This window comes from Rana temporaria, chromosome 1 (assembly GCF_905171775.1).
Source record: "Rana temporaria chromosome 1, aRanTem1.1, whole genome shotgun sequence".
Classification (NCBI taxonomy): domain Eukaryota; kingdom Metazoa; phylum Chordata; class Amphibia; order Anura; family Ranidae; genus Rana; species Rana temporaria.
Window position 1 is genome coordinate 53,172,853 of NC_053489.1, and position 15,235 is coordinate 53,188,087.

Here is a 15,235-nt window from a genome sequence, read left to right on the forward strand (position 1 = left end):
GGTTTGGGGTCCGGTTACTGACCACTTTAGCGCTGAGGCCTTTGGACAGAACCGGTTAGCCCACCTTAATCCCAAGGATGTGGAGGCAAGCTAAACCATGACCAACACCTAAGACACTGGCGTAAAAACTGAGGTACTCCTCCTATGGGAGGGGGTTATATAGGGAGGGGCACTTCCTGTTTGAGATTGCCAGTGTCCATCACCTGAAGGTACTCCATATAACCCATATAGTAATGAATATGCCGCTCTGTGTCCCGTGATGTACGATAAAGAAATGATCGTGTGTACGCGGCATTAAGGTGGACCTCCGCTTTAAGCTTTGACCAAAAAAACAAAAACAAAACCTGGAAGCTGATTGGTTTCCATGCAGAGTTAAACCAGATTTTACACTCTCCCGTTTCAGTACATCAACACCATTATTCTACTAGAAAATTCTACTAGTAGCCATTTACACGGCCAACTGAACCTGGAAAGAGAAAAAAGATTTGGGCCCAGATTCTCGTAGGAGATACGACGGCGTATCTCCAGATACGCCGTCGTATCTCTGAGTCTGAGCTGTCATATCTTGGCGCCTGATTCAAAGAATCAGATACGCCAAAATTTCACTAAGATACGACCAGCGTAAGTCTCTTACGCCGTCGTATCTTAACTGCATATTTACGCTGGCCGCTAGGGGCGTGTACGCCGATTTACGCCTAGAAATATGTAAATCAGCTAGATACGCCAATTCACGAACGTACGCCCACATCCGTCACATTACAGAAACGCCGTTTACGTTAGGCTTTTCCCGGCGTAAAGTTACCCCTGCTATATGAGGCGTACCAATGTTAAGTATGGACGTCGGAACAGCGTCAAATTTTTTACGTTTTACGTTGTTTGTGTAAGTAGTTTGCGAATAGGGCTGTGCGTCATTTACGTTCACGAAAGCATTGGCTTCTTGCGTGTTAATTTGGAGCATGCGCACTGGGATACTTTCACGGACGGCACATGCGCCGTTCGTAAAAAGCGTCATTTACGTGGGGTCACATTAAATTTACATAACACACGCCCACATCTTCCACATTTGAATTAGGCGGGCTTACGCCGGCCTATTTACGATACGCCGCCGCAACTTTGGTTTGAGAATACTGCACTTGCCTGTCAAAGTTGCAGAGGCGTAACGTAAATAGGATACGTTACGCCCGCACAAAGATGCGCGCTTCTACGTGAATCCGGGCCTTGGTCTCTATAAATCTCTAATTACTTACAGGTATTCCCCTTCCTTGGAATTTAGAAACACTCTCCTCCTGCAGAGATATGGGCACCACAAAGTAAGGGGGTAACCTGGGGGAACAGAAGATAGAAGCGTCACATCACCATGGCATGCTATACATACAGCGGATCTCAGTTCCTACAGGACCAGACCGCATACCTCTTCGACAATCTGTACTCTTCATTGACAGACAGCACTTTGTAACCCAGGTTTCCTTTGGTGCGGTCCAGTTCTAGCCTCCAGTCCTTCAGGGTGTCAAACATCAGCATGTTATCCCTGGTGGTTGCCGCTAATACAAAGCAGAAAAATCATCATACAGAAAAAAGAAAAAAAGGACTACAACTGCTGCTTCAAACACAATACTCCCACTACGAACACCAATAGTACTAAGAAAAAGCAAAAAATAAGAATAAAACTAGCTCCAGTGCCAATGATAGTAAGAATTCTAGTACTTCTAATCCAGATACATCATCCATACAACAATGATACTGCTACCAATAATCCCAATCACTCTTTTAAACATGAATAAGTATTACTGCAGATAATATAAGCCAGATCATTCTATTTTGTAGCATGTTTTTTGGCACCAATACCAGGGCCCTATGAAATAAGGAGGCACAGATTTTATGGCATGACATTTTTCAAAGCCGCTGGGTTTTGCTGCTAGAATAGTCGCTGTGATAATATCCAGTGGTGGCCTGTCCATTAGGGGCGCCCCCATCCATGCATCCCCTAATCTACATACGGGGTGCTGGACGCATGGATTTCAATGGGGAAATTTTGTATTTATTTTTTTAAGCACATGATTAGAGCCTAAGGCCCGAATTCTCATAGGAGATACGACGGCGTATCTCCGAGTCTGAGCCGTCGTATCTATGCGCCTGATTCTTTGAATCAGTTACGCATAGATTTCTATTAGATCCGACCAGCGTATGTCTCTTACACCGTCGGATCTTAACTGCATATTTACGTTGGCCGCTAGGGGCGTGTACGCTGATTTACGCCTAGAAATATGTAAATCAGCTAGATACGCGAATTCACGAACCTACGCCCGGCCGACGCAGTAGATACGCCATTTACGTTAGGCTTTTCCCGGCGTAAAGTTACCCCTGCTATATGAGGCGTACATGCAGCGTAACAATGTTAAGTATGGACGTCGTTCCCGCGTCGAATTGTGAAAATTTTACGTCGTTTGCGCAAGTCGTTCGTGAATAGGGCTGGGCGTCATTTACGTTCACGTCGAAAGCATTGGCTTCTTGCGGGTTAATTTGGAGCATGCGCACTGGGATACTTTTACGGACGGCGCATGCGCCGTTCGTAAAAAGCGTCATTTACGTGGAGTCTCGTAAAATTTAAATAACACACGCCCACATCTACCACATTTGAATTAGGCCGACTTACGCGGCCTATTTACGCTACGGCGCCGCAACTTTCTTTTGAGAATACGGCACTTGCCTGTAAAAGTTGCGGAGGCGTAACGTAAATAGGATACGTTACGCCCGCACAAAGATACGCGCATCTACGTGAATCCGGGCCTAAGGCTCTAAGAGGCTTCAAGAAAGGGTTGGCTCAGGGGGGTAGAGCACACAGTAGACTTTAGATTTGAAAAAGGTTCTTTGTGGATTTGTGATGAAAGGGACAACACGCTCCAAGATTTCCCATTTTGGAGGAGATCATGCTTTTCTATACATATGCAAGGCTTATGCCCTGTACACACGGTCGCATTTTCCGTCGGAAAAAACATCATTCCGCTCAAGCTTGGCTTGCATACAGACGGTCACACAAAAGCCCTCTGAACTTTCAACTGTCAAGAACGCGGTGACGTACAACACTACGTCGAGCCGCGAAAATGAAGTTCAATGCTTCCAAACATGCGTCAAATTTTTTCCGAGCATGAGTTGGAATTGCTACAGACAAATCGGAATGGAAAATAGAAAACCTGCTATCAAACTTTTGCTGGCGGAAATTTCGACCGTGTGTACGGGGCATTAGAATTAGCAACTCCCAACAACGGAAAGGGCATGCATTTAGGTTGTATCTTCCGCACTTACCTATGTAACACGGGGCAGCTTGAGTGTATGAGAATAAGAAGAGACGTTTCAGAAGCTTTGGACTTAGCGTGTGATGAATGATTCCACTGACAATCTACGAAAGGAACCCATAAGACGTACAGCTTACATATTAGAATACCAGTACATAGGTCAAGATATCACTTGTGTATGGAAATAAAATAATCAATAAAACAAAGAGCAACTCCCAAACCAATTTCTCAGTGCAGTGCAGGGCTTAAGAAGCTGCCACGTCATTCTGTCTGACCAGGATCCCGGATGAGTGATTTTCTCCCACTAGATCTGTCACAGCTATACCAGAGCTTCAGCTGAGCGGTTGTCTCCAACCCAAGGCTACAAACACAGTTACAGGCTGTTCAGGCCTACGCCTTTCAGTAATGTGCGTTCCTGCAAACGCAAGAACCATGACGCAGTATTGCTTGAATGGCACCCCAACTCACTACACCAACACACCTGCGTTTTAATGCTTGGTACTGCACTGCATCGGAAAAATATTGCCAGTTCGGTTTTAGGTCCGTTTTGTTGTCTTGGCAGCCCATTCAAATAATGGTGTGACATAACATGCCTACATTAATGCACCACCAATGCTTGAATAGATCTGATTAGTCCCTTATTTTGGGGGGGCCCCTGGTGGCTTCCAGATTATGATCCTGGAAGCCACCAGAGGGCTGTTTTTTTAAACACTCCAGCACACAGGATGCTCTGTTATGCATTCACAATGCACAGCATGCCCGCGCGTATGCAGTGGAAACCCGGCTGTGAAGCCACAAGCTGTCACAGCCGGGTGAAAGATGGTGTGAATCCGCGCTACGGAGTATGTTTAGAAAATATATGCTGCAAGAAGTAGATGCTGGAAGTATAAAATGATGTTCAATGGTGGCTGCCCCTACATATGTACCCCACCTAGATGGAGTATAAAATGAATAGAAAATGGTTGTAGGTGATGGCGCCTACTAGTGGAGTAATATATCCCCAAAGAAAAAATATATATGTGAATTTTGTGCTATACTTTCCCTGCTGTGTCCTCACAGTCAATATTAATCTTCTAAAAAAGAAGTCACAGCCGGGTGCCCACAGTTGAGATGCCGGGGCTGGGGACAGAAGACAGATGGAACACACGGCTCGGGAAAGTACAGTGCTGGATCCTGGGACAGGCGAGTGTGTGTTTATTAGAAGTCAGCTGCTTCAGTTTTTGTAGCTGCTGACCTTTAGCCCAGGTTCACACTGGGCTGCGGGAGTGAAGCTGAACTCGCACGATTTCACTCCTGCCCGTCAGTCCCGATAACGGCCACGATTACAGAGACATCTGTGCAGGTTTCTGCACAGATGTCAATGTAAATCGCGGGTGGAAACAAAAAGTAGTACAGAAACTACTTTTTGAAATCGATGCAGCGCCGCAGATGCAGCGTTGCATCGATTAAGACGGTGCCATTGCCGGCAAATGCTGCCGATTTGACATGTCAAATCACACTAGTGTGAACCAGGGCTTAACATAATTTTGACTGGAGCTCCTCTTTAAACTTTTTGCTTATTAAGCAAGGTGGATATAGTAATGTCATCCAACCACCTGTCCACCTGGTCCAATCAGAGGAAGCCTTGCATTCTAGGATTGTCCTGATACCGAGCATTTGTGCGAGTACTTGTACTCGCACAAATGCTCCCGATGCCTGATCAGTTACCCGACGGACTGAGAGGGGGCGGAGCCAGTGGGGGAGCGTGGACGGTGGCGGGTGCATAAATTTAGGGGGACGCATGGCAGTGTGTGTCACTGCCCGATCCGTCCCCCTAATGTTCCTGTGTCCCTGTGAATGGTCATGTACCCGGGCGGGGCTATCCATGATCACGGCAGAGATGGCCAATCCGTGATCACGGCGGGGCGAGGCTAGCCTATCCACGATCACGGCGGGGCTGGTCCCGCTTCCTTCTAGCCTCTGGATGATATGATGCCCTCCCATCCTCCAGGATCCCCCTCTCCTCCGGACACCCTCTCTTCACCTCCTCCAGGCTGATGGAACACACAAGTTGCAGGTGAGACTGTCAGCCAGAGAGAGGTTAGAGGAGTTTAGACAAGTCAGTATTGGTCAGTATGTAGTGGACAGTAGTGTCCTCCATCCGTCAGTGCCCCCCTACCCGTCAGTGCCCCCTGTCATGCCCATTTTTTAAATTGTCACATGACGTTAAAAAAAAGAAAAAAAAAGAAGAAGTATCGGCGAGTACTGCATTTGCTGGCGTATAAGACTACCTTTTACACTTAAAAAAACTTCCCAAAAAGCAGGGGTCGTCTTATACGCCAGGTCAGCTGCTTGGATGCCTACTGGATGTGCAGTAATACTGTATGTAGCTTCGGCTACATACAGTATATACCGCTTAGTCAATCCCCGTGAGCGATGTATTCAAATGAACACAGAGCCTGCTCGGATTGGAGTAACAACCTCTGCCAATCCAAGCAGGCTACATACAGTAGCCTGCTCGGATTGGCTTTGAGAGTCAGAGAGACGTGGGCTGATGATGTTACAGCCTCTGCCAATCCAAGCAGGCTTTATATTCATGAATACATTGCTTTCCGTGATTGGCTTCAGCAAGAAGGAAGAAGAATACGGCTCCAGCAAGAATATGGCTCCAGAAGGAAGAAATATGAAGCGTCGAAAGCCTCGGAAGGGGGGTGGTCTTATACGGTGAGTACAGGCAAAAAAATCTTTTAAAAACTGTAAAATTAGGGGGTCGTCTTATATGCCCAGTCGCCTTATACACCGGCAAATACGGTACTTGAAAAAAAGTATTGGTACTTGTACTCTGTCTTAAAAAAGTGGTATCGGGACAACCCTATTGCATTCCATGAGAATACAAGACTTCTCCAGAGTGGTGATGTGATAAATCCTTTTCTCTTTATTTCTGGCAGCAGGGAAGAACGGTCTTGTACTGTTGCTGTAAAACTCCGCTACTTATTGTATGTAGCTAAGGCTACTACAGTGTATTACAGCAGTCCCAGAGGCCAGACATTTCTGGCATGGAAATTTGTTGTTTGGGCCAGCCTGGCCCCTGCAAATAATTAAAGTGAAAGTAAACCCGGAATTATCTGTTCATCAGTATAAAAATCAGGTTTAGTATCATTTACCCGCTTTAGCTCCTCCTCCTTCGTGTACGTCAGACAGAAATGGAAAACTCGGAAATCCTTGCAGTAGACGATTAACTTCTCCGGATATTTCTTAAGTAATAGCCCCGATATAAGAATTTTCTTCTTATCGTCAAACACTGAAAAGGGCAAAAACATTGCTAAATAAAGAATTTATTAAAAAAAGGTGAAGATCAGACTAACATGCTGGAATGAGGGCCGTGTGACAACAAGCTTGACTGTTATAGTAGATATGTGCGCATCCTATTCACCATTATTTATTTCAATGGAAACTGACAAAGCAGCGGACTACTCTTCTGGCTGTGCGGTGTGTATAATCACAGGAGTGACTGAACAGATTTATAAATGCGATTCAGTGCAGTGCGATTTTAGCTCATTCATTTTAACCACTTCATTACTGGGCACTTAAACCCCCTTCGTGCCCAGACCAATTTTCAGCTTTCAGCGCTGACGCATTTTGAATGACAATTGTGCGGTCATACAACACTGTACCCAAATTATAGTTTTATCATTGTTTCCCCACAAATAGAGCTTTCTTTTGGTGGTATTTGATCACCTCTGCGATTTTTATTTTTTGCGCTATAAACAAAAAAAGACAGAAAATTTGGAAAAAAACACAATATTTAACTTTTTGTTATAATAATATCCCAATTTTTTTTTTTTAAATAAAAATTTCCCTCGGTTTAGGCCAATACGTATTCTTCTACATATTTTTGTTAAAAAAAAAAAAAAATATCGCAATAAGCGTATATTGATCGGTTTGCGCAAAAGTTATAGCGCCTACAAAATAGGGGATAGATTTATGATTTTTTGTTTTTTACTAGTAATGGCGGCGCTTTGCGATTTTTTTGTCAGGCCTGCGATATTGCGGCGGACGTATCGGACACTTTTGACACAATTTTGGGACCAATCACATTTATACAGCGATCAGGGCTATAAAAATGCACCAATTACTGTATAAATGTGACTGGCAGTGAAGGGGTTAACACTAGGGGGTGAGGAAGGGGTTAAATGTATTCCCTCATAGTGTTCTTACTGTGTGGGGGGAGGGGGGTGACTGGGGGGGGGGGTGACCGATGCTGTGTCTCTATGTAAAGGGACACAGATCGGTCTCCTCTCTCCCTGACAGCACGTGAAGCTCTGTGTTTACACACAGAGCTCCACGTCCTGCTGTGTTACCGACGATCGCGGGTGTCTGGCGGACATCGCGCCCGCCAGGCACTCGCATCGGCTCCCGAGCGATGGGCCGGGCACGTTGTTTCCCCGCTGCGCGCCCCCAGCGGCACGCACAGGGAACAACAACAACAGGACGTCCACCCGGCACTTGAGAGCCGCGCTGTGGACGTCTTTTGTCCATAGCGCGGATCCCAAGTGGTTAAATAGGAGGCTCAAATCACCGAAGACGTGAATGTTCCTATGCGTTGCAGGCAAGCACACTGCATTTGTGACCTGCGTTTGGGGGGTGTCATTAACTTTTATTCGTTCCATATTTCCATCAGACATATTCCCGGAATGGGCGCTCAAACGCACCAGGTGCTGCAGCGACCGCCAGCTGGATATTGCAGAATGAACAGTGTGACAGAACCCACTGTCACTGTGTGTTTTGGAAGGGACTGTGGGCGGGCCCGTTACCCACAGATTATGGCCCAGGAGATACCGGAGACCTGAAGACAAGCTGGCATGGAGATAATGTAATGTAATGCTACAGCCCTTCTCCCCCATCCCACACCCCCCTTGTTGCTGTGTCTAATTGTCTTGGTTCATTGCACATAGACAATGGTCTGGACTGGAGACGTCTCTCCGCAGGGGATGTGTATTGAGAGGCCGCCTGCTTACCATAATCTCATTAGGTTTATCTGTAGCCTGTTTCAATGTACAAATGTTCAGTTCCCATTGGTTGTTCCTTGTCCCCCTCCCCTCTTTGACAAGGCTAAGGTGAGTGTCCCTAACTGTGTGTAAAACTGTATGTCTTAGATTTAATAAACAGTTTATGCTCTGCATGTTTAACCCTCAACACTTGTGTGGATTGTCTCGTGATTGAGGAGTAAAGGGCTGGTTATGGCCAATCTACAGGCTGCGGGTGCGTTTGGAGGACAGGAGACACCGGTCTGGCGGATGTGCCCACCTGGGGTATTCGAGATCCGGCACTTTGTAAAATTCACCAGCACACCACAGATCTTCAAATAAGTCTGAACTTTTTTTTTTTTTTTAATTGAAGAAAGATCACATTTCAAGTGCAACGTTTCGAGGTCATGCAGGGCCCCTTCGTCAGACATGTTACATGCCACATGCTTGACGAAGGGGCCCTGCGTGGTTCCGAATTGCTGTCCTTTTTGTAATGTGATCTTTCCTTAATAATAAATAGGGTTGTCCCGATACCAAGCATTTCCCCGAGTACTTGTACTCGGGTAAAATGCTCCGATACTTTACCGATACCTGACATTCCCTGTATCCTCCTCCAGTTCCCCCATCCGTTCTGCTCTCTCCCTCCATGCTCATGTGTCCCCCCTCCGTGCCGCTGCAGTTCTGCTTTCCCCTCCGTGCTGCTGCCGTTCTGCTCTCCCCCTCTGTGCCGCTGCCATTCTGCTCTCCCCCTCCGTGCCGCTGCCGTTCTGCTCTCCCCCTCCGTGCCGCTGCCGTTCTGCTCTCCCCCTCCGTGCCGCTGCCGTTCTGCTCTCCCCCTCCGTGCCGCTGCCGTTCTGCTCTCCCCCTCCGTGCCGCTGCCGTTCTGCTCTCCCCCTCCGTGCCGCTGCCGTTCTGCTCTCCCCCTCCATGCTAGCTGCCGTTCTGCTCTCCCCCTCCATGCTAGCTGCCGTTCTGCTCTCTGCTGTCCCCCCTCTGTGCCGCTGCTGTCCTCCATTCTGCTGTCCCCCCTCTGTGCCACTGCTGTCCTCTGTTCTCCCCCTCCGTGCCGCTGCTGTCCTCTGTTCTGCTCTCCCCTCCATGCCACGTGTCCCCCCTCCATGCTGCTGCTTCCCCCCTCCGTGCTCTGTGTCCCCCCTCCGTGTTCTGCTCCGCCCCCTCCGTCAGGATGGAGAGCGGCGGTAAAAATAATTAATTGTAAAAAACACACTGACACATCCACCCACCAAACCCCCCCCCCCCACCCCCCAAGAAAGCATTGTAAAAAAAAAAATACTGACACATGACATAAAAAAAAGTATCGGTACTTGTACTCGGTCTTATAAAGTGGTATCAGGACAACCCTAATAATAAAGATCCGTGATGTGTTAGCGAATATTTACACATTAACTTTGTATTGACACCCATAGCAGATCAAAAGGGCAGTGCGATTGGAATGCGGCGTGGGAAACACGCATGGACCCCAGCACATTTCCAGTACCACGTTAGTGTGAACCCAGGCTTAAATGGATGGAATAGTGTCTCTATTTACCCTTACCAACTATGTAACAATAACAATGGAACTTGGGAATTCGTATGAAAAAATGCAGGCTATGGAGGTAGGTCACAATAACCTCACTACAAAGCAGGATGTCAAATCATTCATCAGTATATGGCATTTAGGATTACATTTTCTATTTAAACTAGGTGTGATAACATCAATCTTGGCTAATTGTTAACTTTTTATTGGACACTATGTACATTAGGTCCAAACCGGTTTACTTAAAACCAAAAGCTGAACAATGGCAAACACAAACAATACTATTTGCCCAGCGAAATATGACTTGCTGTATGTCAGTCAATCCCGTGCCTTTTCTTAAAGAAGAACTCTTCCTGCTCCTTATGAACACAAAATTCCCCTAACGCTCGCTAGTGGACTACCTTTCAATTGATGATCATGCAGATAGAGAGATTTGCACCCGGTCATGACGAAGGTAAAACAAATCCTAAATGCCTGGAAAAAACTGTTTTATAACTTTGCCGTGTTATTAAAACTGTACATATTACCACAACTACATATTGTATTCCAGGTGAAATATATATATATATTATTTTTTTTTAAGACAAATTGGATTATCATTTGGTGGTAAATAGTAATGGATGCCTACTGATTTTTTTAATATCAAGAAAAGTGGCACAAAATAGTAAAAAAAAAAAAAAACACACACACATTTAAAAAAAAAAAAAAAGTAGCTACTGTATTTATTAGCATATAACACTCACTTTTTCACCCTGCAAATCGGTTGCAAATATTCTGTGTGAGTTATACGCCGATACTGCAGTTTGGGCTGCCTCAGAGAGAACTGGGAGTGGGGGGCGAGACGAGCGCCGTCAGATTACATACAGCGAGAATCTCCTGTTTACTCAGCGGCCTCTGTAATAGGAAGTTCCGTCTCCTGGGCCGGCATTGGACCAGTGTGCTCCCTGAGATGGGCATTGATCAGGCTGCATTCATGGCAATAGGGATGCTGCAGATGGGCATTAATCAATCTGCATTGATGGGCAATTTTGAGGCTACAGATGGGCATTGATGAGGCTACAGACAGGCATTGATTAAGCTGCATTGATGAACAATGGTAAAGCTTCAGATGGGCATTGATCAAGCTGCAGTGACCCTTTTTTTTGCCTCAAAGTCCTTTATTTAAAATGAATGTTTTTTTCCTGAAACTCCCCTCTTTAAATGAAGGTGCGTGTTATACTCCTGTGCGTGTTACATGCAGATAAATATGGTATACATTTCTTGCTATTACCGCGACCTACCACCAAAGAACAGCCCAAAACAAATTCTCTTGCATCAGATGATCACAGCGATACCACGTGTGTATTTTTTTTTGTACACAATAATGCAGATTTTCTTTATTTTTATCCTACATAAAACACGCAGACACTAAATTATTTTTTAACAAACCTAAAATACACTGACCCAGGCATTTGACTCTGACCATTGACATGGACTGGGAGCATGATCGCTGACCTAGATCAAACCATCCACCCCTTCCAAGCACACTTTTTTTTTTTTTTTTTTTTACAATTTTCTCCTTTAGCAAGAAGAAAAAGATTGAATGTATAATTTTCTCCATTCAAGAGGAGGAAAAAAAAAGGATGAATACAGAGGCTATGCAGGGACTATAGTAATTTCCAATTGTTAAAATGAGAGCTGGAGGGGTCATGACAGCTTGGTTCTTGCGCTCTGCAGCTCGCTCTCAGCACAAACAAATATGCGACACCAAAGATAAAGACCCTCTTCCGTGAGGCTGCATGTATGTGTATGCTTGGTGGTAAAGGGTTAAATTCCTGAAAATGTGAACTTTTAAGGATAAAAAAAAAAATCACAATGCTTTGGCATGGGGCCCCAGGTCTGCCATCCTGATTCTGTGTCCTTACGCTGGAACAAGCATGAGACCACAGAAACTTGTATTTTTCACAATTCCGTGACAGCAGGCTTGTTCCAGGTTCTATCAGCTTTCTCCTGCAAATATGGGGAGGGACAGTTATGCATATGGGAATTTTTAAGACAAAGAGCAGCACCGATCTGATTGGTTGCTAAAGGCCCCTTCGCTTTGCAAGTTATCACATAATAAGCCAGTTAAAGTGCCCCACCTGTGACCGCCTTACCTCCGTAGATCTGGTCCACACACTGCAGGGTGATGTCATTTTCACCAACAATCTTGTTCCTGAATTCCGGTGTCTGAGAAACAATGAGAAGTAATACAAGTAAGATTATGGATACCAAGAAGCTGGAAGGACATAGAGAACTGGGCGATTCTCAGACAGCCAGGAAAACACACGGTCCGGCCAACACAGCCAAGTCGTCAGATGTTTTCATGGGTCATGTCATCCGCTATTACACAGGAATCAAGAATTTGGTGCGTGGTCAGAAGAATAATACACAAACACACACACACACACACTTATGAGAAGGAGACTTAAGGGGATTTACAGGAAAATTGGGAAATTCTAAGCCTAGATCCCTTTCTGTGGTAACAGGGGATTATTTATTTCTTCACCTTAGTAAACAACTGGTTCCTTATTGCTTGACTCCGGGGTGAGGCGTATCAAGAGAAATACAAGACTGGCATTACGGACCTCAATGCTAGTATCCTTGGTGTGTTAGACGTCCATACTTTGTGTCACGAATCTAGGACAAGCATGTCATCAGTGAACTCCGATCACCTGATCTGCAAACCTGTCTCATGTTAAGGACTCAAAAAAGCAACAAGACAGCCAAAGAACTAGCATTTTCCAGAAGAGATCAGCAAAATGAACCCTTGTTTTTTTTCCATGCAGGGCCAAGCAACAGGTTCACGTATTGTCCCTCAGCATCACACACCACTTTTATTCATTCAACCATTTGGCTGCTGAGAGTGAGGAATGAACACCTAATGTAAGCTCTTCCTCTAGTATACTGGATCTCATCCACAGAACCGTGTGTGTGTGTGTGTGTGTGTGTGTGTGTGTGTGTGTGTGTGTGTGTGTGTGTGTGTGTGTGTGTGTATTTATCGGCGTATACCGCGCACTTTTTTGGCCTGAAAATCAGGGCAAAATCGTGGGTGCGCGGTATACGCTGATACCCGCGCCGAGTTTTGAATACTGCGCCGACATATACCGAGCGCAGTACACTCGGGTGTAGTCGGGCAGTCTCGGCTCCTTCCGCGCTCACGTCCTGGACGTACAGGACGTCAGCGCGGGTAGCCGAGCATTGCCGACAATACACGAGTGTACTGCGCTCTGTATATGTCGGCGCAGTATTCAAACTCGGCGCGGGAAACGAGCGGGGAGGACGCTTTGAAGTGGTTTACCAGGGTTAAGGCTGAAGCTATCAGCCACAACCCATGTATTTATTTTTTCTAGCTGGCTTTTTTCCTTCTCATACAAGTGATCAGAGCGTCCGATTAGCCGCTTGGATCTCTTTTAAAAGTAGCAGCAGGGGGGGGGGGGGGGGGGGTCATCCCTGTCCCCCTCCCACCACTTGCTGGTGTTTTATCAGGTTTACTGGTCAAGCCAATTGGACGGTTCGCGAGGCTGGTCATAGAGGTCAAGAAAGACCAGATCACACCCTCTGATCTAGGACCACCAGAATGACATCATGTCACTTACGGTCTAGTGCGGAAGTAAACAATTTTTTTTGTTAACCGATGCTTTTAAAAAGGTAGAGGAGAGATTTGGTGTCTCAGATCCCAGCATAAAGGAGGACCGGTCATCCTTTATTTCTATCACAAAGGATGTTTACATTGCTTGTAATAGGAAAAAACCACACACACACACACACACACACAGCACCCCCATCCTTCGCTCACACACAGAATCGAACGCATATGCAAGTCGCATATGTAAACAGCATTCACATCACACGTGAGGCATCAGTGCGAACGTTATAGCGAGAGCAAAAATTCTAGCACTAGACCTCCTCTAACTCTAAAAAAAAAAAGTTTACCACCATTCCACTTGGCGTAACTTCAATGAGAGAGAGAGAGAGAGAGAGAGAGAGAGAGAGAGAGATTTTTTTCTCATTACAATCAATTAAAGTGCATTTTTTTTCTAAAACATTACATTTGCAAATACCATATAGCATGAAAGATGGTCTCTGCTAAAAAATAGTGAAAAATTACACACATTAGAATAGCTGCAATGCCAATGTAATGTAATGCCAACGGCCACCACCAGATGGCGCCAGCTCACAGAAGCTTCAGAAGAGCTTGGGACTTCACAAGGCCGCGGCCTCAATTACCGGCCGCCAGGTCACAATTTCTTGTTGTTAATGCGACCTGGCGCCCGGATATTGTCGACCCCTGCTATAGAATACTGGAGGGTGCTGAGGAGCACTGTGGGAGGCAGTGTGGTACACTGTTGGGAGCACTAGGTGGTCTGGAGGCTCTGCAGTAGGTTAAAAACCTTTAATGGAATACTCGCCTCCTTTCCTGCGTGGTTACCCATAGACTTACAGTTTCTGGGTTGGCTGACACCCAGCATCATCCAACCCACTTCATGTGAGCCCATGTCAGTGTCCCCATAACATTACTTCCAGAAACTCCAGCAGCAAGGTTTCCAGATCTGACACGTCACAGCAATTATTATTAAAAGAGATTAACTACATCTGGTTGGTAGTAAATAGTAGCTTACCGAACACAGGCCCTCCTTCCCAGAGACCTTACAATATCAGAAAGAGAGCCCATTAACATTCTGGCAGGATCTGCAGATTGCACGGCTGTTTTTTATTTATTTTTTAACTACCGTTATACATAACTGGGCTATCCCACCTCAAATTCTATTTCAATTAGATCCAGTTCACACTTGTGGGACCTGGGAATGCAAAGTCATACCAGATGATTTCCAATGAGTATGTTCATATCCGTGCGACTTCAAGTTGCACCGACTTCAAAGTAGTCCCTGCACGACTTTGGTTTACGCCTTGAGGTCCGTAGACCTCAAGATTACATTGGCATGGCCAAAGTCGTGCAAATTTAAGGTCACACAAGTGTAAAAGGGGCTTTGCCCAGTTGCAACTGCCAGCTGTAGACAAGTGGGTGAAATGAGGCAGAACCTGTCTGCCCCCTGCAGCTTGTACACCCAGCAGGGATGGTCTTTTTCGCAACAAAAGTGGAGATAAAAAAAAACTTAAAATGATATTGAAAACCCAATAAAATTCTTGGGAAAAAAACAAAAACTTAAAATGAATGTTTGAAATATCTCATTCAAACTGATGCCACCTAAAGCCCTTAAAAAAAAAAAAAAACAACACAACACTTTGACATGTCTTTCTGGTAGGGATGAGCGGAGCGATCATTTTCACTCACTAAGCTGCTTAGGTGAAGTTTGCTTTAAAAGAAAAATAAATAAATAAATAAATAAAAGGTGTTTTTGTTGTTTCAAGGGTGCAAC

The 15,235-nt window shown here is 45.5% G+C and overlaps 1 protein-coding gene across 1 annotated transcript in view; it reads right to left on the reverse strand.

Annotated features, from left to right (window-relative positions):
* MTMR12 (myotubularin related protein 12) overlaps nt 1–15,235 on the reverse strand; it is a 109,150-nt gene that overhangs the window by 41,130 nt on the left and 52,785 nt on the right. The window contains exons 4-8 of the mRNA XM_040337954.1: nt 11,972–12,044; nt 6,437–6,573; nt 3,304–3,397; nt 1,412–1,541; nt 1,248–1,323 (exon numbers count right to left, since the gene is read on the reverse strand). Coding sequence (XP_040193888.1) covers nt 1,248–1,323; nt 1,412–1,541; nt 3,304–3,397; nt 6,437–6,573; nt 11,972–12,044 — 510 coding nt within the window. The remainder of the gene's footprint in view (nt 1–1,247; nt 1,324–1,411; nt 1,542–3,303; nt 3,398–6,436; nt 6,574–11,971; nt 12,045–15,235) is intronic.